The following is a 26,345-nucleotide window of genomic DNA, read 5'->3' on the forward strand; positions in this document are numbered from 1 at the left end:
TGAACCTAAAGAAGAGTAGGACTGATCCTTTGGCTCAACCTAGTCTCCTTCTCTGTCCCATAACTACTGGCTCTTTTAGAGAAGTAAGATTTTGGGCACAATAACCCTTTAACAGGCCCTATCTTGAAGTACTGGGAGAGCTGACAGATCAAGCTCCTTGGATAGGATTGGAGGTCCCTGAAAGCTCCTCTCTACAGAAGGTCCTTAAATCAGCCCCATCTTGCAAGCCTCAAATTAACCCATTCCTCAGCTTCAAACTTGGAGGAGGGAGGCATTAAGAAGAAGTTGTGGGGTCCTGGGTTTGGCTCCCAACCCTCTTCCTCTTTTTTGCCTCCTCCCATCTGAAACTGAGTTGGGAAGGAATTGAGGTTGATTCTGGGAGACTCTGTGAGTATGAATCCGAAAAGGAAGGGAGAGGCTGGGGTTAAAGCTGAAGGCAAAGCTGCTTAGGGAGGTTTAACCCCAACCGGACTTACGGCTGGAGTGGGGAGGGAAGATGTGGGATTGTATGAGCATGTGGCTGGATGTGGGTACACATATTCCCTAGGCAAGAAGCCAGGAGCAAATGAGAGAGAGCCAGAGTCTGGGACTCAGACACATGAAGCCCCTCCCTTCAGAGAAGGTGGGAGGCAGAGAAGGCTTCTCAGAGCAGTGCCCTTGTTAAAGGAGAGTGGCCTTGAGTTTGTCACTTAATGGGGTCTTTCCAGGAAGAGTATTTGGGGGTTTCAGGAAACCCCCTGAGCCAGCCTCTTCCTCCCCAGGCTGTGCCTTCCTCACCTACTGCGCCCGGGACTCTGCTCTCAAGGCCCAGAGTGCACTGCACGAGCAGAAGACCCTGCCAGGGGTAAGTCCACCAGGGTTGGGGGGTGGGGATCACCTCAGGCTGGGGACATGCCCTATGTGCATGCCAAAGTAGCATGTAGGGGCTGGGTTGGGACCAGGAACTAGAAGCAGAGTCACCTTTCTAAGAGTTGGCTTACCTGTGCCCTGAACAGCTATAGGTTCTTTGTTATATTTAGTCTTCTGGCTCAAAGAAATGGGCTTAACACTTGGGCCAAGTGTTCCACCGTATCTTTTCAGAGAGGTGTCAGTGTTGTGGGCTATGCTAGAATTTGTCAGCCTTGGCTAAAATCATGGCTTAATGTATCATTTGTCCCTGGTGTGAGAATATATGCAGATACATGGGGTAGAGACTCTGCTGGGCTGGTATCCTATTTTTTCCAGTTCTAGGGTCCTTTATAGCACTTCTCTCTGTCCTCTTCCTGTAATTTTTTTTTTTTTTTTTTGGTGCCTTGACTCACCAAGATTGCTTTCCCCCAAACACTTGGTTAAAGCTAGGAGGACCTGATTATATGTGTGCAGTTAGGCCATTATATATCAATGGCACCTGGTATGGCCTTAGCTAATGGCTAATCACTGGACAAAAAGCAAAGTGGGACCTATGGACCATGTGACAGGAAGAGAATGGTGACTGTTAGGAACTAGTGTGGGTTCACCAAGAGCAAATCGTACAACAGAGCCTCATTTTCTCTTGTCAAAGGAGTGATGTGTCTACAACAAAAGCATTATTCAAATGCCCTGAGCAGGCCAAGCCTGGGACTATGTCCAGTTTTAAACTTCAGACTTAAGAGGATCATTAGCCTATCAGAAAGTGACCAGGATGGGATAGGGACATAAAATATGTCATGGATGATGGTTTGAAGAAATTGGAGATATTTGGCTGGAGAAGATAGGGTTTAATGGGAGCTTTAATAGGGAGGCATCACAATGTGATGATTAAAAATACTACTTTTTGATTCTCACAAATCTAGATTTGAATCCCAGTTTTGTCATTTAAGTTTTGTGTCTCCACATACATTACTTAGACTCTTGAGCTTCAATTTCCTCATCTATAAGGAGTGGGTTATACTAAGAGCTCATTGGGCTATCATGAGGATTAACTGAGGCTTAGCAAGTACCTGGCACAGAGTAAGATCTCAATAAATATTACTGTTGGGGTGGGGGCAACCACCTTCAGATTCTGAAGAGGGATTTGGTTTTCCATGGGTGGCTCTAGAGGGCAGGATCAGGATCAGTGGGTATAAAGAACAGACACTCTAATTTCAGCTCAGTATAAAGATATCACTTTTCTGAATTGAAGCTGTCCAGCAATGGCACAAGCTTTGCCTAGAGCTGATCAAGCTGTTAGTAGACCATCAGCTCGTAGGACCAATCCCAGTAATTGAAGCATCTTGAGCCTCACGCTTGAAGACTCAGCGTCAAGTAACACCAATGTATTAACCCTCACCAAGTCTCTGTGTATAGGCTCTGGAGTCAGACAGACCTGGGTGTGGATCCAGGCCCTACCACTCACTAACTCTGTGTATGGCCTATGGCAAGTCTTTACTTCTAAGCCTAAGCATCCTCCTATGTAAAACCGAATTCATAGAATTGTTATAATAATTAAATGAACTAACTCACATAAAGTACCTGGCACAGTTCTTGGTAGAAAACAAGCACTCAATATGGGTTAGCTTGTGGTGGTAGTAGTAGTAATAGTAACAGCAGCATTCGTAGGGCTAGTAGTAGAAGTTATTACTCATCCAGCCATGGGAGTAAATGACTTCTGCTGCTAAAACTGAAAGGCACTGAGACAAACTGTAACATTCCATGTGGGAAACAGCATGGTAAAGGTGCAGAGACAGAAGGAACAAGATGGGTGTGAAATGGGGTTGGGAGTGTGGAGGAGGGCCCGTGTGAGCATGGGCCAGGCCAGAGAGAAGATCCACCAGAGGGCAGTGGTGGAAGAGGAAACTTTGGATGCCAGGCTGTGGGATTTGGACTTCATCCTGATAGCAAATGGAAGCCCTGAAAAAATTAAAATGAACTTTCGAATTAAAAAAAAGGGGGGGGCGCCTGGGTGGCTCAGTCGGTTGAGTGGCTGCCTTCGGCTCAGGTCATGATCCCAGGGTCCTGAGATCGAGCCCCGCGTCAGGCTCCCTGCTCGGTGGCGAGTCTGCTTCTCCCTCTCCCTCTGCCTGCCTCTCTGCCTACTTGTGCTTTCTCTCTGTCAAATAAATAAATAAAATCTTTAAAAAAAAAAAAAAGCAAAACCCTCTTCAACCAGCCACAGGGCTCCACAAAGGGAGGACTGTATGAGGCTGAAGGCACCTGAGATAAGAGTTGTGAAGCTCTAGACCAGTGGAATAATTTCTGAAGGAGAAAAGAGAATAATAACTAGCATTTGTTGATTCCAGACAGTGTTCCTAGTATTTTGCATGTTCAAAGTCATTTATTCCTCTATGAAGAAGGTATTATTGGCCTTCCCATTTTACAGATGAGGAAATTCAGTCAAAGGAAACAAGTGACTTGCCCAAGATTATGTAGCTACTAGTAGGAAGATCTGGGAAGATCCAGGTAGTCTGGCTCCAGAACTCATTCACTTAACCACTACACTATTACCTGTGCCAACCTGGTGGCAGACAGGGGTCTAAGGTTCTGGAGGGGATCATGACTGGGTACATCTGCCCTCTCCCACCCTTTCATCCGCAGGCTTCCAACATGGCCTGGCTTTGTACTACCAGGATGGCTTTATTCACCCTTTCCAGCTTAACAAAGTGAAAATTAATATTTAATTATTCTCCTAAATGAAAATCAATGGCTCTGTTGGCCAGCCAAGCAATGTCCGTGCCATCAGTCTTTCCTCTGGGCCTGCCAGGGGCAGCAGCAGCTTTAGTCACCTGGCCTCAGGCCCACCAGCATGAAGGGAGGAGGGTGTCCAGCTCCCTGTAGGCACTGGGTCCTGGGCACAGCTGCCATCTGCTGGAGAAGCAGGGAAAGACTTGAATCTGGGCTCCTACTAGAGACAGGCAGGACTGTCACTCTGAGAGCAGGAAAGGTTGAGTCTCCCCCAAGAGAAAGCCTGAACCCCCTAGGGACAATTTCATAGTATCTACTGGGCTGGGACCTCCCTTTGACTTCCCTCCACAAGTACCTGCTAATTTCTGTTACCTATCAAAACTTGGCTCCCTACTCAGGACTTCCTTAAACCTCAATGGTCTGTCCCATCTTCTGTAGCTTCTTCTCCATAAAGCTGAAGCTACTTCTTACAGCCTCATTTTAGGCTCCAGAATCTACCTAAAGAAGGTGGGCCCAACCTTAGCCCAGAGAGTGCCCCCCTACTTGTCTCTCTCCCTGCTCATGACCTCCTTTCCCTTGGGCATTCATCCCTTCAAACACTGTGAAGGAGACAGACGATTGAGTGCATTTGCTTTTGCAGGTTGTGCCCTGCACAAAACAGCTGTGTGGAAAGGGCAAGTGGGAGCTAAAATTCAGCCATGCTCTATTGGCCAAGCCATGAACATTATCACAGGGCTGTGTCAGCCCAAAGGAAGAGGCACATTTTTTTCTAATTCATCCACAGAGTTGGGGGAGCGCCTTTTTGTAACTCACACAAAGGCACTGTATGTGCTAGCAGCTGCCTAGTGAGTAAATCAGAACCTTTGCCCTCAAGGAGCTTTTTCCAGGCCAAAAATAACTCATTGCATCTCAGTGCAGTTTACACCTGGGCACATAAAAGAAGCATCAAGAGTAGAGAGAGAGGAGATGCTTTGCAGAGGAAATGCTACCTGAGCCCAATTATGACCGTATTTCATCACATTTGAGGGTCTAGAAAGCTAAAAGACAAGGCAGTTTCTGGAATTCTGGGTACAGTGTGAGAACTGGCAGGAAAGGTGTCCAATGAAGACAGCCAAGGCTCCATGTGAATGGAGAGTATTATGTATTTGGGGCAGCAAGGGAGGCAGGACTCACACGTTTGGACTGCCAGTCTTAGGATCTTGGGCTTTATTGGGAGCCTTGCAATGGGGAACCATGGGTGGATTTTAATCAGGGAAGAGTGAGGGACTGGTTTTAAAAGTTCATTCCAGCTATAGTATGATGGTTGGGTTAGAGAGAAAGGAACACTGGAGGCAGATGATCCTTTAGGACACTGTTGCTTGAGTGCAGCTGAATGATGATGCTGGCCTAGAGCTGGGGATAGGGCAGGAATGGGGAGGAGAGGATAGACTTAAGAGCTATTTAGGATATCCATATACATGCTAGAACTAGTGGGACTTGGCAGTGGATTGGATTAGAAGAGAGGGTGAGGTAGAACAGAGAGCTGAAAATTGTGAAGTTTGCTTTTTCTCTGCCTCTCTCTTCCCTGCATCCATGACACCTCTCTTAGACCCACCAGTAATCCTGATAAGTATTCTTTCCATAAGGGGGGTAAGAGGTTGAGGGCACAAGTGCTAAGTGTAAGGAATAGTTGACATCAAATCAGAATTGTCTGAAGAGGGCAAGGCTGAGCCCAAAGCAGGAATTTTAGGCAAGTCAAGCAGGGAAAAGGGGTAGGGCCTTGCCTTCCCTTCTGCTCACGGGAGCCAAAGTACCAGGGCCTCATACATGTCTGTGCTGCCTCCAAACTGCCCCATTCCACCGCCTGGAATAGGTTCTCTCCTCTTTCTGACATTCTCTCCCTTGATTTCCCTGGCAGGTCTGGGCCCTGAAGCAGACGTGGGCCTGGACGCTACCTGGGAAACTCTCAAGGGAATAGGTACTCAGCCAAGGGCAGGAGCTCACCTGAGGTCCCATGACAAATTCTTGGCCAAGGATGCAATGCCCTCTTTTCCTCAAGGCGGAACTGTGATTACCTCACCCTACTTCCACATCCTTCCCCTGGCTGTGGCAAGAACGAGGCAGGGTAGTGTCGCTTAGGCAGTTCATGCAGCCAGCTCTCTTTCTCCTCCAGTCACACAGAGTATACCTAAATCCCAGGTGTCCTCCCTAACCACTTCCCAGTGGGGACCAAAGAAGAACCACTCTCCCCAACTCTGTCCTCATCCTCTTGGGCTCCTCCCCTGGGACCTTCCCTGCATCTCCAAACTCCCAAACTGCCAACTTCCTCAACACCTAAGCCATAAACCTAGAAGTCAGCCAATATTTCCTTCTCTCCCTCAGTTCCCACATCCAATAGAACTTTAGTCCAGTTAATTCATCCTAAACATCTCTTGAATCTGTCCATTTCCTTCTGCCCTGGTCCAGGTCACCCTCACCACTTACCTGTATCATTGATCTTCCCACCTCTAACCTTTCCCTTTCCAATCTTTTTTTCTGCATAGTGACAGCTCATGGGATCTTTCCCCACTTAATATCCTTCCCTGGATCCCTATTGCCTTTGAAATGTAACAAAGCCAAAATTTCTTGTTGTGGTTTTCACAATCTGCCCCAATCTGGTCATTGGCTACCTTTTAGTTTTACACCCTTGGATCATGATTCCCTCTTTTACTAATGTGGATACTGAGGCTCAAAGACCTTAGAGAAGTTGCCAGTGATGGAGCCACAATTTAAATCCACATCTATATGACTCAGAAGCAATTTGCTCTACCCTGGCTACCTCCGCGCCAGGTACTTACCAGAATCCTTGCTCCTGCAGACTTGCAGCTCCCTTTCCACCCCCCAGCCATCTGGAGTGTTCAGCCTCCAGCTCTATCACTCCCATTATCTCCACATGGCCCAATGACCCCAGTCCTGCAAGGCCCAGGTCAAACTTTGCCTCCTCTGTGAAGCTTTCCCTGTGTCAACCTCTCCAGTGGAGTCAGCCTCTCCTACAGCACTCTACTTTGCACTCCTCCTAAGGCCCTGGTCACGCTATGCCTCATTGCTTGTGTTCATGTCTTAAGAATGGAGTTGAGCAGCACAATGCAAAAACATGGTCTTCAGCATCAGACAGACCTGGGGACAAATCCCAGCTCAACCACTTACCCATCCTGTGATCTCAGACAAGTGATTTAACCTCCCTCAGCCTCAGCTTTCCCATCTATACTACAGGGACAATGGTATTACCTTGCAGAGCAGTTGGAAGGAATTTAGAGACAATGTATGTAAAGTGTCCCAGAAAGGGCCTGGTGCATAATGGCTCTTAGGAAATGGTGGCATTATCTTCCACTCTATAAGTCATCGAGGATAGGATCTCAAGGGTCATTGCTGTCTCCAATGAAGGGCCCAGCCTGGGGCTCTTCACAGAGTTCAGGAAATGCAGGCAGCATGTCCGAGTGGTGGAAAGCTTAGGTGCCCAGACTCTGAGGCTTGGACTCTGCCAGATCTATGGAACATGTATATACCACCTAATACCCACTCTCCATTCAAGAGTGAGAGAGCGGGGGAGGGGGAAAGGGGCGTCCCCCAGAGCACTGATGAGCTCCATCTCTCCAGAAACCCAGCCGGGGAGGCAGCTGCCATGGAAACCACTGCTGTCACATGTGCTTGTCACTCTAGGTTCCAGGGAGAAATTCTCAGGATCTATTTAAGAACTAATAAAATAATGATGGTCTTGCTCACCCTCACTGCACCCCACCCCAGGCTTCTACCCCTCTCTCCTTCTCCCCTGTCATACTCCTCCCTGCCTTTCCTTCCTGACCCCTTATCCCTTCGTTTCCTTCCCATATCCACCAGTATTTCTCTCTTTTCTTGCCCCTTTCTGAGTCTGTCTCTTTCTCTCATCATTTCTGTCTTCTTGTGTCTCTTCATCTCTACTTGTTTCTCTTCTCTCCATGGCTCTGTCTCTTGGTCTCTCCTCCACAATCACAGGTGGCCATGCCCAGGGACGGTTCCCGTTCCTCCTGGTCCCTGGTCCCCGCCAATCCAGACCTGTCCAGCTCGCCCTGATCTGCTTGGATTGATCTGTCATCCCCTCTAGACTGCAGCCTGAGTCCTGTCGGTGTCTCGGCCCCCACCCAAAACCTGGTACACGGCAGGGGCTCCACCACCAGCGGGTGGGTGTGTCAGAGCGTATAAGATCCTGAGCCCTGGGTGGGAGGGGGATTGTGCTGGTTCAGGCTTGGCCTCTTTTCCTTTCCTTTCCTTTCCTTTCCTTCTTTTCCTTTCCTTTTTTTTTTTTTTTAATAAGCCCTCCCCACTCCTCCACCCCCAAATTTGATCCAAAGGAAATTGCTCAACTGTGACTGCCAGGGCGTTACCATGGTTACTGGGTAGCACTTGTGGCTATGGTAACAGGAAGCTGCCTGTTGTCTCGGCAACGAGCACATTGGTAGAGGATGGAGTGGCCCTGATTGGTGCAGAAACAGTGCATTTCCTGAAGGGAGGGGGTCAGATCATCACCTTCTCAGGCCAGATGGGCATCAGTACCCCTTCCTCCATGAACGGGAAGGCCGCTGTTCTTTCCTCCCGGCACTCAGCTGTCTGCCCCCAACAATAATTCCTCACATCCTACGCACCCAGCTCTTGGCAGTTTACAAAGATCTTTTGCGTCCCCAATATCTCATGTGATCCCCACAACACCCATGAGAGGAAGGTGAGATGGGGATTCAATCATGAATTCTCTCAGGGTGGTTGGGGGATGGGAATGTGTGGGGGTGTATGTCGAAATCACCTAGGAGCTTTTGCAAATTATACAATCCCCCAACTTGAGAGTCTGGTATGGTTCCCAGGTGATTCTTATCCACCCCTGATCAGGGAACCCATGAATTAGAAGGTGAAATCGGTTGGTGGGGGAGGGGATAAAGGGAAGAGTCAAGCTGTTTTCCAGGTTTCTAGCTTGGATGACTGGAAGGATCAGGTCCGGGCAAAAAGATAAGCTCTGGTGTGGGTGTGTTGAGTGGAAGGTGCCAGTGGGACTTTCTAGTCACGACGTCCAGCAAGTAGCTGGGTACATGGGTCTGAAGCTCAAGAGGGAGGTGTGGGCTGGGGATGCAGAGCTCTGAGTCAGCCCTGTGGGGATGGTAGCTGAGGCTGTGGGTGTGGGCGAGACTATCCAGGAAGAATGGGAACAGCGGGATGAGCAGGGCCAAGGTTAGTGCGCTGGAGAATGCCAGCATCCTCAAGGGAAGAGGGGCTCAGGGAGGGAACTGAGGGGGTGAGTGTAGAAACTGTGGCGACACAGAAGCTGGGGAAGGTTTTCCCCCATTTAACAAGCTGACTCTGAGAGAGGGTGGCTTACTTGAAGTCATACAACCATGAAAAGGCAGAGTTGGGCTAGACAGCGCTAAGTCTGATTCCCAGATTGTTTAATCTAAATGACATATAGAATTATATTCTCAGTTTTAGAACAAAACACAAATCTTCAGTATCCATTCCACCCTCCCACCCAACTCCTTACCCAAAGCCTTTAAGGAGGTCCAGGAGCCAGAGGGACAGGCCTCACGTAGTCCCAGGCCAGAGCCCAAAGCAGAATCTCTTTAGCCATCACGGTCCATCCTGGCTTGCCACCAAGCTTCCTATCACCCCACCCTTTGGGTTTCAGCACCTTCTGAATTACCTAGTTTAAGGAAGAATCTTGGAGAAAATCTATAGTCCATCATGAGAGAGGTGGAGTACAGAGTTCGAAGGGGCCAGGGCTTAGATCCTGATGCATCCAGGGGAAGAGAAGCAGGGTGCCAGGACCAGGCAGTCATGCTGACTGGGTGTGTTGGTCCAATGTCTTTCAGATGAATCGTCCGATCCAAGTGAAGCCGGCTGCCAGTGAGGGCCGAGGAGGTAACTTCCCTATGTGACAAACCTCAGGGTATCACCCATGTAGGGGATGGTGGGCCTACTCCTTGAGTCAGTCCTACCCATGGTTTATTAGTAGAGCTTCCTTGGGTTGGGGGAAAGTGGGTCCCAGAGTTGCTCAGCACCAGAAACAGCTCAGTCTTCCCAGCTCAGACTGAGGAGGGATGGGGTCCCAAGGTCCCTAGACTCAAAAGAAGCAGGAACAGCCTAAGAAGATGCTGGAGATAAAGAAGGGGGCTCTTGTCACCTTGCCCTGGAGAGAGTTCATTCCTGTTTTTTCAAGTGGAACTTCCAGATTTGTTTGAAAAACCAGGCTGGAATTATTCTCTTTTTTCATATTCTTCTGATCAGAGAGGACCCAGTCCACTCTGCACTGGGGCCACTCATTTCTTCACTGCAATTGCCTGTTTACTTGCGGTAAAAGATGAGTCTGGTAAGACAGAATTTGCAGGCCATGTGAAGGAATTTGACTCTATACTGAGGACCATGGCAAGTCTTTGAAGGTTTTTTTTTTTAGCAGCACTCTTTCCTGGTGCAGAAAGACCAATGCTTCTTAACAACAGGAGGGGTAGAAAGTCTGTGCTTTTTGACAACCAGCTACATTCCAGCCAGCTTCCATACTGGAAAAGTGATGCTAGCTTCTGGTGTCAGTTCTTTGGTGTCTTTCTCACCCTTGGGTCTTATATCATTCCAGGATATCTGCCTATAGCCCTGATGTCTGCTGACTCTCTCCCTTGGATAAGATTCTCTCCCTGCCTTACCCAAGATCAGTCATGGTGTTGTTAGGTGGAAGAAGCTGCCCACGGATCAGGGAGAGAATGGAACCCTGTTGACAGGCCTTTATTAACTCCTACTAATTCTGCACATCCTCTCAGACTTCATGCTCCCTGTCTGCACTTACAAGGGGCTCTGGTAGCTTCATGGGTCCATTGTGGAGTTCTTCCCTCCATGAAATCCTTCCTTTATCCTTTTAGATTATCTGACCTCTGGTCTCTGATTCTCAATTTGAGGTCAAGATATTATCAGTTCTACTTTGCCTTGAAGAGATATTTCCAAGGAGGTATCTCCTTCCCTTCACATATGTATCCTCCTTTCCAACTTCATTCTTTCCAGACAGGTTTTTTTTTTTTTTTAAGATTTTATTTATTTATTTGAGAGAGAGAGAGAGCGAGCGAGAGAGGGAACACAAACAAGGGGAGTGTGAGAGGGAGAAGCAGGCTTCCCGCTGAGCAGGGAGCCCGATGCGGGGCTCAATCCCAGGACCCTGGGATCATGACCTGAGCCGAAGGCAGACACTTAATGACTGAGACACCCAGGCGCCCCTCCAGACAGGTTTTTGAGAAGTTCCAGCCTCCATATGGAACCTCTGGTTCACTCGTCCCAAGAATTTCTGCCTTTTGGGAAGCTCTGTTAGGCATCAAGGCCATTGTTGGCCATTGTTGGTCATCTTCTAAGCCTTGTCCACAAACATTAACTACTCCCACAGTTCAGAGGCCAGTTTAGAGTATGTGAGTGAGCCAAGAAGCAGACGGGTTGAGCTGTAGTTTATTCCACCATCCAACCAGCATCTTCTGAGTAAATTATTCCACATTAGGAATAGAGATGTGAGCAAGGCAGGCCTGGCATCTGGCCTCATTGAGCTCTGGAGCTATAAGGGGATAGTAAACAAGGGATTACTATTCAGTGTGATCAGTGCTTTTCAAGTCCTGGAGGGATTGTGGGCACAATAACAAGGGGGCATCTATCTTAGTCGGGGAGGTCAAGGTGGATTCCCAGAGGTAGTAATATTCAAGCTGAGATCTCAAGGATGAACAAGAACTAGTCAAATAGAGAAAGTAGGGGAGAGGGAGCAAGTTCTTAGGCACAAGGAATAGCATGCACAGAGTTCAGAACATGATGCAACTCGGATCTGGTTCAGGAACTAAGTCCACAGTGCTGGGGGCACTCTTACCGTTTGGAGTCCAATACATCTTGCTGGGGTGAGGGCAGCTCTCCAAAGGATGCTTCTGATGATGCTTCTGCTTGGTCTGGTCCATATGTCCTCATCATCTGGGCCCCACACAGTGGCATCAGCCTAAGTTTTATCATTTTCCTCCCCTTTTTGCACAGAGTTTTCAGTTGTCACGTCACTGCCAAATTCTGTACCTGTGGCAGCCCACCTATACACACCTGTTCAGATTCAGAGCAGCTCAAGAGAGCAGGAAAAGCAAATCTAGTTGAAAAGAGGTCTGCCTGGCAGTACGATTCATAATTCTAGTAGTTATGTGGTGCACAGGTATTTCTTGACAAGTGATGGCTCTTAATGAGTATATACTCCAAAGGCATCCATAAATAATCCTTCTTGCAGATTTAGATGACCAGATCTCTCAATTCTTCCCTGCTCCCACTCAGAGTCACCAAATGTTCCCTGCTACATTTTCAGGAGAGAGGAGGCATATGTAATAAGTCTTGCAAAAACAGTTGGGACTTTACAATTTCTAAGTATTTAAGTACCAACTGATCTGTGTTAGATAATCTTGTTACTAATCAAAATGTGTTCCTTTTCTTCAATGTTTCTTCTAAAGTGAGTTCAGCTTTCTGCTGAATTTTAACACAAACTAATGCTTTGGAAACTCAGCTTTTAAAATGGTATTGAATTTTGCTTTTGAAATGTAACATTTAACACCAGTGTAGGACAGCTTGCCCTATTCAAGTCTTATCTCTGTGATCCCAAACATTCAATAAACCTTCAGAGTTAATGGTCACACCTGTCCTAATATATTTAAGCCTATATGCTTGCATATGTTTTTATTATTCCTGAAATTAAATCCCTTAGTTTACAGTTGATTAATAATGATTTCTATATCTTTTAAGAATACTGGTATCAATACAGACATAATCCAAACAGTGTCAAGGCACAGTATAATCTTCCAAGATTCCACCATTTTCTTCTGGAAGGGATTATTAGACTCCCACCCCCCCCTACCCCCCGCCCCACAAAACAGGGAACTCCAACTCAAATGCTACAGGAGCCAGGTAGGTAAATTTAAATGGATGAGACTGTCATGATTTAATTACAATTTACATTTTAATTATATTAACTGTTGGCAACTGATTCCACTTTTAAAAGTTCACCAGCACCGCGAGAACTTAACCTAACTTACCAGTTTTGCTTCTTTGGCCCAAAGACTTCCATTTCTTCCCATCTGCATATAGGAAGAATCTATTGTGCACACATGAGCTTTTTAACGAAAATAGTTACTTTACATTCTCTCCCTTGAATTTTGATGCCAATGCAACAGAGTAGTATTTCTCTTACCTTTAATCAATAGACATGAGGTTTATGGTTGAAATAGCCTATGTTTTAAACACACTGTATGTTGTATTACTTTTAGAAATTATTGGTAACACTTGTACATTCAATGCTTACGATGTAATAATAGTAGCAACACAACAGGATCTGTCTGATAGAAGGTTCTGGGGTCCTCTTCTTCCATGACCATCCTCTGTAAACTTGATGATACTCAGAGTGTTAGTTGTGCGTCCACGTCTTCATGGACTATGTTGTAGCAGCCTTTTCATGATCTCAGCCTGTTCCCATAAATTCTCCATGCTGTTCCTGTACTTTGTACTCTGTGCCTGTATTTTACATCCTGTGGCATTGAGCGGTATTCTTAAAGGAAAATGCACCCTAATTTTCCAAAACAAAATGATATCATAATTATAGTAAAGGCACATAGTGCCAGAAACTTCTCTCCTCAGCATTTGGATTTATTTGAATGTAAACATTAAAATGTCTGCCCCGGATAAAAATTCAAGGGTTGTGTATTTCAAAATGTTAACATCAAATTGTATGAGGTCAGAGCTAGGGATCCCTAAATCCTTCAGACAGTGGTCACTAAATAAGTCTATTTTACTTGCTGTTCAGCATGGAGGCTGTGGTTGGTTTTCCCTAACTTACATGATCTCTACTATGGAAGCACAAAAAATAAGTTTATTTGTGGGTACCAATCTTATAGGAAAAGTATTTTTTAGTCCTAAGGCAAAATCTTCAAAATCATTGAAACTCCTGTATATTTTTTCCTCTCTTTCAAATTTCATAACATAAAATCAATAAATTCATAAATCATAATAGTGATTGCTCCGCTTGTTCTACTCTCCAACTTTGGCGGTATTTTTTTACCAAGCACATATTTATGTTTCCAGGATGCCTGAGGTACAGATATAGGTTAAGTAATCAACCTATGCACTCTTTCCACATTAGTTTTTTTAAACTTTAAAAATATTCTCTGAAGTGAGGCATCTCTTTTTTAATCTTGAAGTTTGGCTTAACTGAAGAGACCAATTATCTGTTATCACATCAACCCTCCTATCACCGTCCTTTAATTAATTGTTTAGGTAATTTCTAACTGAATTTACATGGTTTTGTTTAAATATCAGCTTGGATTTTGAATAATAATAAATATATGTAATTATCGAACTAGGTGAGCCATGGTTTCCAAATTTTTTTTTTAAGATTTTATTTATTTATTTGACAGAGAGAGACACAGCGAGAGAAGGAACACAAGCAGGGGGAGTGAGAGACGTAGAAGCAGGCTTCCCGCAGAGCAGGGAGCCCAATGCGGGGCTCGATCCCAGGACCCTGGGACCCCAGACGCTTAACAACTGAGCCACCCAGGTGCCCTGGTTTCCAAATTTTATCCAGGATTCTACTTCATTCAGTGTTTAACAACTAAACTTTGAGTTAAAGTTAAATTTTGAGCTAGAATTTTCAGAATTTCATAATCCTGGGGCATATTCTCTGACCTAAATCAGATATGGATCTTAGCTACAACTGTTCTGCTGGTCCGTCAACACTCATATCTGTCTTTGATCCTTACACTTACTTAATTCTAAAAAGTATTCTTCCAGTGAAGACCTGACTGGATAAGTTTCACAGTACTGCTTAAAGACTACTCAAGTTAAGGTTTCACTTCCTGAAATTAATTCTACCTCTGAAGGTAAAGGGAGGTACTTTCCTTCAGCCTGACTCAGAGCAGATCACCCAAAGCTGATTGTTAACACTTTTAGGTGACGGCATCGGCTAATCCTCTGACAAGCCCTTCCGGTACAGGTATGTAGCCTGCAAAGGGAAAATGAAATCTGGAGGCTGAGATTCTTTTCTCTCGGGGGGACCTGGAATCTCAGGCGTGGTCTACCATTCTTCCTTACTTCCTGGTTCTCCTGGATCAGGATGAAGGGAAAATAGAGCCTCTGTTCTTCCTTGGTCTATGTACCTATTTTTCAGCCCTCCTTAAAGTCATTCTTCATTTTTAAAAATTATGTAAGATAGGAATAACATAAATTTTATCACCTTTACCATTTTTAAGTGTACAGTTCAGTAGCGTTAAGTATATTTACATTGTTGAGCAACCTATCTCCAGAATTTCTTCCTCTTACAAAACTCAAAATCTGTACCCATTAAATAATTCCCTTCCCCGCCCCCAGCCCCGGTAACCCTCATTCTGCTCTGTTTTTATGAATTTGACTTCTCTAAATACCTCATATAAGTGAAATCATACAGTGTTTGTCTTTTTGTCACTGGCTGATTTCACTTAGCATGATATCCTCAAGGTTCACCCATGTTGTAGCTTGCGTCAGATTTTCCTGCCTTTTAAAGGCTGAATAATATCCCATTGTATGTATGTACCACATTTTGTTTATCCATTCACTGGTTGAAAGACATTTGGGTTGCACCCACCTTTTAACTGTTGTGGATAATGCTACTGTGAACATGAGTGTACAAATACCTCTTTGAGACTCTGCTTTCAATTCTTTTGGTTATAATACCCAGAACTGGTATTGCTGGATCATATGATAATCCTATTTTTAATTTTGGAGGGAATTGCTATCCTGTTTTCCATAGTGGCTATACATTCCCACCAGCAGTGCACAAAGGTTTCAATTTCTCCATATTCTTTCCAACACTTGCTTTTTCTTCTCCTCCTTCAACTTCTCCTACTCCTCCTTCTACTTCTTCTTCTCCTTCTCTTTCTTCCCCTTCTTTTTCTTCCCCTCCTCTTCCATTTTCTCCTTCTCCTCCTCCTTCTTTTCCTCCTCCTTCTACTTTTTCTTCTCCTTCTTCTTTCTTCTCCTTCTTCTTCTTCCCCTCCTGCCCCATCTCCTTTTCTCCATATTCTCCTCCTCTTCCTCCTTTTCCTTCCTCTCCTTCTCTTCCTTCTTTTTCTCTTTCTTCAACAGTCATCCTAATAGGTGTAAGGTGATATTACATTGTGGTTTTAATTTGTACTTCCTTAATGATTAGTAATGTTGAGCATCTTTGCACATGCTTACTGGCCATTTGTATATCTTCTTTGGATAAATGCTTATTTAAGCCCCTTGCTCACTTTTTAATAGGATTATTTCTGGGGGTTTTTGTTTGTTTGTTTGTTTGAGTCATAGGAGCTCTTTATTCTGGATATTACCCCCTTATCAGATATATGATTTGCAAATATTTTCTCCCATTCTGTAGGTTGTCTTTTCACTCTGTGTCCTTCGATGCACAGAAGTTTTAAATTTTTATGTAGTTCAGTTTATCTATTTTTACACAACCGATTTTGTTTGTTGATTTTATATTCTGCAACTTTGCTGGATTTGTTTATTAGTTCTCACAAGGTTGTTTTTGTTTGTTTGGTTGGTTGGTTGGTTGGGGGGTTTTTTGGAATTTAAGCTCTTCTTGATGCTTATCAGATCAGGCCAGAAGACTCTGTTTGCCCTCACTGAATTTCCCATGCTTTCTTGGCTCCTTATGCTGGAGTCATTACTAAGAATATCAGGGGAAAGATTATTTGCTCCATATGCTGCCACCAGCAGGATCTCCTGGGTTGGTATTTGGACTGAAAGGTAGATGAGTATTTTTAGGATGTATTTGGTGGTAGGTACCCCAATGCTGAAACCTTGTTCCTACACAGTCCCTACAATAATGACATCCCACCTACAGGAAGGTGAATGAGTATGAGAGGCCTAGAAGCTAGAAACTTGGGGTCCTTAGGAATTCCTCTGAGCCAACTTGAGGCAGAGCCTCCTTTCTTGAACAGCATCTTGGTGCCTTTCCTGAGGAAGAGGGAATGGACTAACTCTGACTCAGCTCTGAATCCCATCATTTGCTGCATTAGAATTCCTGACCTATATGACCAGTTGCATAAGGCAGCTTTATGGAGCTGGGCCTCTGGGGCTCAAACAACTTGGTTTGGGTTCAAAAAAGCATTTGGTAAAAGAGCAAGGAGTATACATTAGTTGACAACAGGAGAATGCAGTTATACCATTCAACTGTGTTTCTATCCAACTATGTCTCAACTCCATACTAATGCTATCTTCCAATTCCTTCCACTCCAGAAAGACTGAGCCTCCTTATTTGATATTTCCATCTTTCTGGGGACCCACCCACCACCCAGGGGATGATTTTATTCAGAAATTTCTGACCCACCTCTTACAGAATCCTCTCTTTACCAAACTGGTAGAGTTTGAACTAGAGGAAATTGAATTACCTGGGCTAAATCCCACCATCATCTCTCTCTGGGGGCACTGATCAGCCCTCAGAACCTTCAGGGCTGTATATTTGGGAGCTACTCTTAGGAGGTCTAGTCTGTACTTCTCTTAGACATGTCTCCTGAGAAACTTATCCCACCATTTCAGGATCATCTGAAACTCATGGTCATTGTGACCTTGATCATCCTGTTGTCAAACATCATCAAGCTCCCTTTAAAGTGGCAAAGAGAATACCAGCATTCAAGGTGATACCTGTGAAACAGGCAGTATAGAGCCCAGCCTCTAACCTAGCCTCATTTCAGTTTCAAATCCTGTATAGCCCAGTAGTCCAGGACCACAGGGTCAGTGACTTCTCATGGAGATTAAAATTCTTGACTTGGCACTGGAAAAGAAGGATCAGAGAATTTCATGGTCTGTGGCATGAGCTTGAACTAACGACCATCAACAGGAAAGACCAACAAGAGGAAGGGCAGATAAAGGATCAGACCACTGTCCACACAATCCTATTTCCTGTCTTGGGGTCTCCATCTCAGTCTTGATATTTCTCTTCCTACCTAGGGCTACCTGGATGCTGGTCCCTGTGGCATGGATATCTTACCTAGGTGCCATCACCATCTTGCAGACCCTATCCAATGACACAGCTGCACTATAAATTAGGGTATTATGAAGCCCTCTTTAAGCCTTGGGACTCTGGAGGCCACAGGATCTTCTCTAGCCCCTCCTGGGCCTCTGACAGACACATGGGCATGCTTTAGTGTCATAGCTCAGAACAATGACACAGTCTTCTGACGTTTGATTCCTTGACCAAATGGGGCCTGTCTTCCAATGTCAAGGCAAAGCCACTAGCAGACTGATCAAGCAATTTTTTCTTTATCTTCTTGGTTTCCTGAAGAGGGTGATCTAAGATCCCTCTTCCTATACCATGTGGAACTCTATTCACTATCTTTTAGGTCAGTGGTTTTTAAAGAACTTTCCTTGCAACCCCCTTTAGGGGATACTAAGAGAAGATGAAGCAAAAGGAACTTCAGCCCCACCCCCACTCCCCACCTTTCTGGTTTCAGTCAGAGCAGTTCTACTCATCTCTCATTTTTGAGCTTCATCCTAATATTTTTGTTAGAACAGCAGATTCCACAGCTTTTTAAAACAGTTGGGAAACCTGTGATCTGTTCCAAAAGCACTCTTCTGTGGCTAACGATCCCAGAAGTGAAGCACACTCACCGATTATACTCTCGCCACATCAGGTTGGCACTTCCTCTAGGATTCCAGCCACAAGTACATTACACATCCCTTCCCCCTTGGGATCACTGGGCAGTAATCCTCTGGAGAGGGGGCAGGATTCTGCTGAAACATATTCTGCCTGTCCCATTTAACCACAGCCCCCATCCTCCACACAGACACAGCATTGACAGACACTTTAGGGTCCCTAAGCAGCCTAAGCTGAACCCCACACCATCCAGGTAAAATATGGACATACACATAACCCTACTGGAAAGTCCCTCCACTGCTAACTCCAGGCAGTCTATTCTTTCTTCTCTTTGACACCCAGGCTTCAGTCTATGACCCTCACCAGCCTTGTCTCCCTTGCACTCAGGATCCAAGGATCCCCACTGGCCTAGCCAAACTTGTCAAGGAGTAAAGGAGTTTGGGATGGGTTTTCTTGGGCTCCAGGATCTGAAGGTGAAACCTGAAGCCAGATTCTCACCCGCTCCTTATCTCCCCACTTAATGTTGCCTGCGTGAAGCCACATCCTATTTCAGAGATTTATGTTGGTGCAGAAAGGAACAGGGCTTTGACAGCAGGCCCTGTGACCTGAGCCCTCTACCCTGGGTTCCTGGATGGTGCTCCTGAGGCCTGACTTGCTAGATGTGCAGCTAAGCCCTGGTTTACAGCCCCAACTCTCTAGCTTTCTCCAAGGAACACATTCCCAGAGGAAAAGGGAACACAGGGAGGGATCAGACTTGTTCTCAGGTGGCCATCCAAGTCTACAGGCAGAACTTGTCCTTCTGTAGTGTGGACACCTGGGGAAGGATCAGGGCAGGAGCACAAGGGAAGGCAGAAAGGAGGCAGTAGGCCTGTGAGGGCCGTGGAAGCTCAGTGAGGAAATGAGGTGGTAGAGGTGGGAGTTAAGGAAAGGGGTCAAGGGCTTAGCAAGTGTAGGGAGGAAAATGCTAATGTTGGAGGCTCAGGAATCCAAGCTTCCTGCCCTCTTTAGGCCTTTGGGAGGGGCACCCAAGTTGAGTTTGGTGCTAGGCTTAGAGATTCATCATTCCAGTGCTCAACATCTGGGAATGAGGCAGTACGATGAGACAACTGTTTTCTGTGCTGTTTTTTGGCCCAGAGCCCTCCTTGATTTGAGCAGGAAGGGGCATTGATGTCACTGCCATTAACCTGACTAGCAAGGGTGTGCTTCTTTTCTCCTAATCCAATCTGAATACAAAGGTCTTCTCTGAGAACCCCCTCCCTGAATAGGGCTAAAATGGTCCACAATTGCCTTTCCCAAACTTTCAGAACAGAAAGCTCAAACATAAAAGATACATACAGGACTGTACCCAACCAAAGGTATCACCCGAATCACTTTCCACAAGAGCAGCAATCAGTCTTTCTTGTTTTTCCCTAGGACCCAGGTTTTCATGGTGTATCTGGGTTGAGTTCTTTTCCTCCAGATCTGTCTGTAGATCATCCTGCTCCTCAAAGAAACCCAACCTTGTAGTCCCAGGGCCTTCTCACTCCCTATACCTCTTCCCAGAGCTGGACTGGGGCGAGCTACCTTCTTAAGCTCCTCTGGCTACTCTGGGGAGTCCAAGAGGACTTAGGGTCTCCAGATCACTCCTGGATTTGTCCCCAGAGGACCGAAAGCTGTTTGTGGGGATGCTGGGGAAGCAGCAGGGTGAGGAGGACGTCAGGCGCCTGTTCCAGCCCTTTGGCCATATCGAGGAGTGCACCGTCTTGCGGAGCCCTGATGGCACCAGTAAAGGTGACTTGAGCTGACCCTGGGATTTCCTGCCTCATTCTGGGCCTCATGACCCTTTGGCCCCTGTGGCCTGAGCCACCCAATCCTTCTATTCTGCCCCAGGCTGTGCCTTTGTGAAGTTCGGGAGTCAGGGGGAAGCTCAGGCAGCTATCCAGAGTCTGCATGGCAGCCGGACCATGGCGGTGAGGGCGGGCACCCGGGGCCCAGGGTGAGGCCAGTGGGGTGGGGACGGGCTTCTCCTCCCCATGTGCGATCGGTGCCCCAGCAAAGGGCCTGATGGGCAAAGCGCTTGGCCTAGGGCCAGGGCTGGGGTCTGGACTGGTCACGGCGGCCTCCCCTGCCCTACTCAGGGCGCCTCATCCAGCCTCGTGGTCAAGCTGGCGGACACGGACCGGGAGCGCGCGCTGCGGCGGATGCAGCAGATGGCCGGCCAGCTGGGCGCCTTCCACCCGGCACCGCTGCCGCTGGGGGCGTGCGGAGCCTACACCACCGCGGTAGGTGCCCGGCCCCAGGGGACAGGGACGCGCGGGCCCGAGGTCGGGAGCCGGGACAGCTGCCCGCCTCTGGGTCCTACATACCCGCCCTTCTTCCCTCCCAAAGATCCTGCAGCACCAGGCGGCCCTGCTGGCCGCGGCACAGGGCCCGGGCCTAGGCCCGGTGGCCGCAGTGGCGGCCCAGATGCAGCACGTGGCGGCCTTCAGCCTGGTAGCCGCGCCGCTATTGCCCGCCGCAGGTACTGCGCTCTGGGGCGGGGCGGCGGCTGGGACCCCGCGGGGCAGGGCTGCGGCCTGACTCTCCGACCTCCTCCGCCCCCAGCAGCCAGCTCCCCGCCGGGCGGCGGCCCCGGCTCGCTTCCGGGTCTGCCAGCGCCCATCGGGGTCAATGGATTCGGCCCCCTGACGCCCCAGACCAACGGGCAACCGGGCTCTGACACTCTCTACAATAACGGGCTCTCCCCTTACCCAGGTGGGCCCTCCGCTCCGCCCAAATCTCCCCGAAATGGAGTGGGGAGCGGGGGGGGGGGGCGGGGAGGAGGCGGCCACGGCCTTGGGAAGGGACTCCTCTTTCCCTGCTGCCTCTCACAACATCGCTCCACCTCCCTGCCCGCCCGCCTTCACCGTGGGCCTCGCGCCCCTCTCTCCCCAGCCCAGAGCCCTGGCGTGGCTGACCCCCTGCAGCAGGCCTACGCTGGGATGCACCACTACGCAGGTTTCACTTGGCGCTACGCGGCCTGGGGGGTTTGAAGGGCCCCAGAAAGGAATAGGGAGATTTGCGGGGGGGGGGGGGGGGGGCGGGGGTTAGGCTCTCTTCTGAGGAGTCGACCCTCCTATCCCCCGACCCCTGGGCCCAGAACGACCTCTCTAAGGGGTGAGGGTTACTTGGACTGGGCCGAATTGGTCAAAGGTGGCCAGGCAGATGGGGCAATGCTTGGGGGATGGCTTCTGGGGGTCACTGCGCACTCCTACCTCTGTCTCCAGCAGCCTACCCGTCGGCCTATGCCCCAGTGAGCACAGCTTTTCCCCAGCAGTCTTCAGCTCTGCCCCAGCAGCAAAGAGAAGGTGAGGGACAGGGGGCTGGAGATGAGGGCCTGGTGGGGCTGGACTCAGGGTCCCTCCCCTGAGCCAGCCTGCTGCTGTTCCTGCAGGCCCCGAAGGCTGTAACCTCTTCATCTATCACCTGCCTCAGGAGTTTGGTGATGCAGAACTCATACAGACATTCCTGCCCTTTGGAGCTGTTGTCTCTGCCAAAGTCTTTGTGGACCGAGCCACCAACCAGAGCAAATGTTTCGGTGAGCTGAGCCCCGTCCATGGACCCCTCCCACTCCTAACTTTGAGATTCACTGCAGACCCTAAGCTTGTCTGTCCATAAGTCAATGGCTCCCAGAAACTGAGTGTATGGCACAAAGCAGGCGCACAGACCAGTGACTTGGCTAAGCCCAGCCCAGGAACAAGTCTATTTCAGGTTCACCTGGGAAAGTCAGGTGTCTGGAAGATGCTCAGCCAGGTCAGGCTTAAGAGTCTAGAAGGACAGGAAGATGGATCGGAGGCCAGAGATCCCCTCCAACCCCCAGCTGCAGTTTAGAGGACCAGAATGGGAGCTGTAGAGGGAGAGAATCAACCCCTGCCAGGGAAAAACAGGCAACCCCCCCAAGCAGCACACTCCCCACCCCCAACACACACTTTCAGAATTGCCTCCTGTCCTTCCAAGAAACTTAGGCCATCTGCCTACGTAAGTATGAGTGTGTGTTTGTGTGTGTGTGTGCACGTGCAAACAATGGAGGTTGGAGGGGCGTATGTTTGGCACTGGCCTGAGGGGACAGGGACAGAGGGGGCTGGTCAGAGAGAACGGAGGCCCTGCCAGGCAAAATTCCCAGCTGATCTCTCTGTCCACACCCCCTAGGGTTTGTTAGCTTTGACAATCCAACCAGTGCCCAGACAGCTATTCAGGCCATGAATGGCTTTCAAATTGGCATGAAGAGGCTCAAGGTCCAGCTAAAGAGGCCCAAGGATGCCAATCGGCCTTACTGATCTTCTCTCACTGACCAGCCACAGAAAGGTAAGTCCGTGGTGGATCCCAGGCAGATGGGGCCTGAGTGACGGAGGCCCTGTCAGCTTTGATGTCCCTTTTGAAATGTTAGGAGCACCCACCTCTGAAAAAGTCTGGGAGAGAAGAGCCAGAAGTTAAGGAGGAATCCCCAGTTGGAGACTTTGTGTTTCTCCTTCGGTCCTAGGATAGGGATAAATTTGACAACGTCCTGCCCCCACAGTCTGGGAGAGACAGTTACGGCAAGATCTAACCAGTTAGTTCTCCTTCCGAGATGGCCTCAGGGGGCCATGGGGGTAGAGAACCCGCGTGTGGGGAAGGGCAGGGGGGTGGAGAATGAGGCTAGAAAACTTGGGAAGGCTTGTGAGTTTGGACTTTATCCTGAAGATGGTAGGGAACCATTGGGGAGTTGAGGCAAAGGGGAGAAGACGCAGGGGCTGGGCCGATGGCAGAGAACCTGGAGATGAGGAGACAAGCAAATAAGCTAAAGAAGCAGGATCTGCAGGTTCCTGGTGGGTGATGGGGAGAGAGATGACAAGCTCCCTTAAGTTTCTGGCAGGGCCAGCTGCCTGCACCTTCTAGAGATTTGCTGTCTCCGGAGGTCCACGTGGTCCGGCCTCACTGGTGCTACCCCAGGGAGCCCTTTGGGGAGGGTGTGGGGTTGGGGTCATCTTCCCAAGAGGCCCCAAGGTCACTTCAGTGGACCAGGCTGCTGCCTTGCCCCTGCTCCTCAGGAAGAGGTCAAGCCACTCACCTGCTATGTCACTGCTGGGGCAGGCTGCTCTTCTTGTCTTGCCCTCCAGGATGAGTTTTGCCTTTAATTTTCTCTTTCCTCTCTCCTTATCAACAAATACCCAACAACAGAAACTGAAGAGTGAGAAGAAAGGAAAGGAAAAGCACAGAAATGCTTGAGCAGCCCTTCCTGAACGAGCAGCCACAGAGGGAGGTGGAGCGGACCCAAGGCCGGCGCCACATTAGGGATTGTTTTCATCAAGTGTGTTGTCCTGTGCCTGTGGCTTAGATCACAGGCCGGCAAGGCAGCTGGGGCTGGCTGAGGATTGACTGTCTAGGGGAACCAGCAGAGGGCCTTGGGGGTGCCAAGGGCTTCTCCACAAGGGAAGCCCAGATTTACTTCTTTCAAAATCATATCATTCCTTAGAGTTTAGGGACCAAAGGACTATTGCTTTTTTAAGAATATAAATATATCTATATAAATTAAAAGAAACAGAAAAACAAAAGAAAAAAACCACAAGAGAAACAAAAAGACAGTCTAGAGTCTCATACAAGCTGCCTTTAAATATCCCTAGGAGACAGGGTGAAGGAGACCCGTAAAAGCCCCAGCCTAGGCAGAGGGAGGCTGTGGAAAGAGTGTTCTGTGTCTCATTCCCTCTTAAATTGCCGCCCCCCTCCGCCTTTTTAAAATAATTAAGGACTCAAGGTCTAGGCTCCCATGCAGGCAACAAAGAGAGTTATGGAAGCAGGGAACCCACAATCCCCAAACTCAGAGAAGATCCCTGAAGCCAGGAGGAGCTCTGGCCTGCCCTGGCCTTTGCTGTCCTGAGGGGCTCACTAGCCAGTGGGAGTGTCCTTGACAGTCTTTCCCGTGGAAACACTGCTTCCCCAGACAGGAAGAAAGAGGGAGTTTTAACCACCCCAGCCTTTCCCTTCCCAACCCGGATAGACAGAGGCCCTACCTTTGGCTGAGCCGAGACACCTCCTGTTTCCCCTCACCTTGAGCCGGCCCCAGTGTCCCCTTGCTCCAGGCCACCTTCTGTCTCCAAGTCTGTGTTTGCCCACCTGTAAAGTAGATTCAGGATATGCGTAGAGGGCTGTGACAACAGACTTGGAAGGTTTGCTATTGTATATACTGCCATTGAGAAGGGGATCATTTCCAATATGTAGAAGCTTCAGAATTTAGAGGTCCCTCTTTACCCAAGACCTGGGAGGGAAGTAGATGTTTTGCCAAAATACTTCTTCATTCCTTTAAAAAGTACATCTTTCCTATGCAAGAGTGTCTCACATGTGCTTATCCAAGGTGCTTCTAGATGGTGAGCAGTGTTCCGCTTAGAAGTGGTGTGTGCTCTGTCTGTCTTTGTCTATCTGTTGTATTCAGTGGGTGCCATATAAAGCTGATCAATGGTGGTGCTTCCTGCCTGCTTCTGTGAGATGGGCAAAAGATTCAGCTTAGAACACCATGAGGTCAGCCTGTCCTGGGCCTGCAGGGCCTTGCACATATTTTTCCCAGGAGGTGAATTTGCCCTCCACCTCGCGGACATGGATCAAAGTAGTATGGGGCCCCAGCTGTGTGGTGAGCGCTCTGATCCCCAGATGTCGCTGAGGCTGGAGGCCTCTGATCTGCGATCACATCAGACAGTAAAGGAAAGGATGTGGGGGAGGGGGCTGGAGGGTTCCTCCTTCATAACAGTTTCTAAGAAAACTTGTTCCCACCTGTTCCTCTGTCTTTGACTCATTTTTGGAGGGAATGGGATGAAAAGTAGATACGGTAATGGCCTTACCAGGTAAGGTGTAATGCGTATCAACAAATTACTTCCAACCGAGAGAGGAAACAGTGTTGAGGGCATCATTGCAGCGGCACAACGCTGACACATAGACTCATCACCCTGGACACAGGTGGACGTGTGGAGCACCTGCGCCTTCAAACAGATATTCCCATGGTTGCAGAGAGGCCCTTCACTGCTAGGTGCTAAGCACTGAGCTAGAAGCTAGGGCTCCAGCACGTTATACATGCTCAGAGTTAGCGGGAAGGACAGACCAATTCAGGAGTTATGACGGAAGGCCACACAGGGTCTACGATCACAAGCAGAAGAGTATCTCATTCAGACTCGATTGGGAATGGAGGTCAGAGAAAGATTTTGGTAAAGGAGCTGAAGGAGAGAAGGGTCTTCAAGGATGCACTGGGACTTTGAACAAAGTTGTCTGGACAGCTGCACCATTTTGATAAGTTATCTTTATTACCAAGAAGTAATAATGATTACCATGTATTCAGTGCCAATTATGTGGGAGACAGTGGGCACGAAGACATCTCTACCCTGAACCTTAACTCATTACCAAGTCATTTCAAGACACTTGAACCAAAATGGCACTTAAAGTATTTTGCTTCATGGTTAGGGACTGACAGACTGTGTCAATGCTGCAGAGGGTGGCGGGGTCTAGATCAGGCATTGGCAAACTGTGGTCTGTGGGCAAATCTGGCCTGCAACCTGTTTTTGTATGGCCTACAAACTAAGAATGGTTTTACATTTTTTAAAGGGTTGTGAAAATAAAACAAAGAAACAATGAGTATGAGATAGAGACCATATGTGCCCCCACAAAACTAAAATATTTATCTGGTCCTTTAGACAAAAATTTGCTGACCCCAATAAGACCATGCAAGACTTGTACAATATCCAATGAGTTTGAACAACATTGTGTTTGTGTCTCTGTTGTGTGTGCATGTATCAGTCTGGACTCTTTCAGTTGCAAGTATCAAAACCCCAACTCAAACATGTTTAATCCAATAGGAAATTAATTGGCTTACACAATTGATAAACCAAAGGATGGGTCAAAAAGCAAAACAAAACAACAAAAAACCAAAGGATGGGTCTGCCCTCGTGCATGGCGGGATCTAGGGGTTCAGTTGATGATGTCTCCCATTTCTTGGCTCTGCATCCTTCTATATGTCGGCCTCACTAGTTCTAGCTCTAAAGTCCTATGGAGGACTTTGGCCACAATGGACATGTGCCTATGTCTAGGGTGGAAGAGTAGGCCACCATAATTGACAACTTCACCAGGATTG

General features: G+C 47.9%; 1 protein-coding gene across 2 annotated transcripts in view; it reads left to right on the plus strand.

The window, feature by feature from the left end:
• The window catches only part of CELF6 (CUGBP Elav-like family member 6), a 28,272-nt gene extending 3,270 nt beyond the window's left edge, over positions 1-25,002 (plus strand). Inside the window, exons 2-13 of one of the 2 annotated variants that reach the window (XM_036095193.2) lie at positions 762-844; positions 9,465-9,513; positions 19,880-20,008; positions 20,108-20,187; positions 20,356-20,499; positions 20,606-20,738; positions 20,822-20,971; positions 21,152-21,214; positions 21,484-21,564; positions 21,651-21,794; positions 22,406-22,561; positions 23,414-25,002. In XM_036095193.2, coding sequence (XP_035951086.1) covers positions 762-844; positions 9,465-9,513; positions 19,880-20,008; positions 20,108-20,187; positions 20,356-20,499; positions 20,606-20,738; positions 20,822-20,971; positions 21,152-21,214; positions 21,484-21,564; positions 21,651-21,794; positions 22,406-22,533 — 1,184 coding nt within the window. In that variant the 3' untranslated portion in view covers positions 22,534-22,561; positions 23,414-25,002. The remainder of the gene's footprint in view (positions 1-761; positions 845-9,464; positions 9,514-19,879; positions 20,009-20,107; positions 20,188-20,355; positions 20,500-20,605; positions 20,739-20,821; positions 20,972-21,151; positions 21,215-21,483; positions 21,565-21,650; positions 21,795-22,405; positions 22,562-23,413) is intronic. The other variant, XM_036095194.2, reaches the window with a different exon arrangement.
• Positions 25,003-26,345: the final 1,343 nt, after the last annotated feature.

This window comes from Halichoerus grypus, chromosome 8, assembly GCF_964656455.1.
Source record: "Halichoerus grypus chromosome 8, mHalGry1.hap1.1, whole genome shotgun sequence".
NCBI classification, from domain to species: Eukaryota; Metazoa; Chordata; class Mammalia; order Carnivora; family Phocidae; genus Halichoerus; species Halichoerus grypus.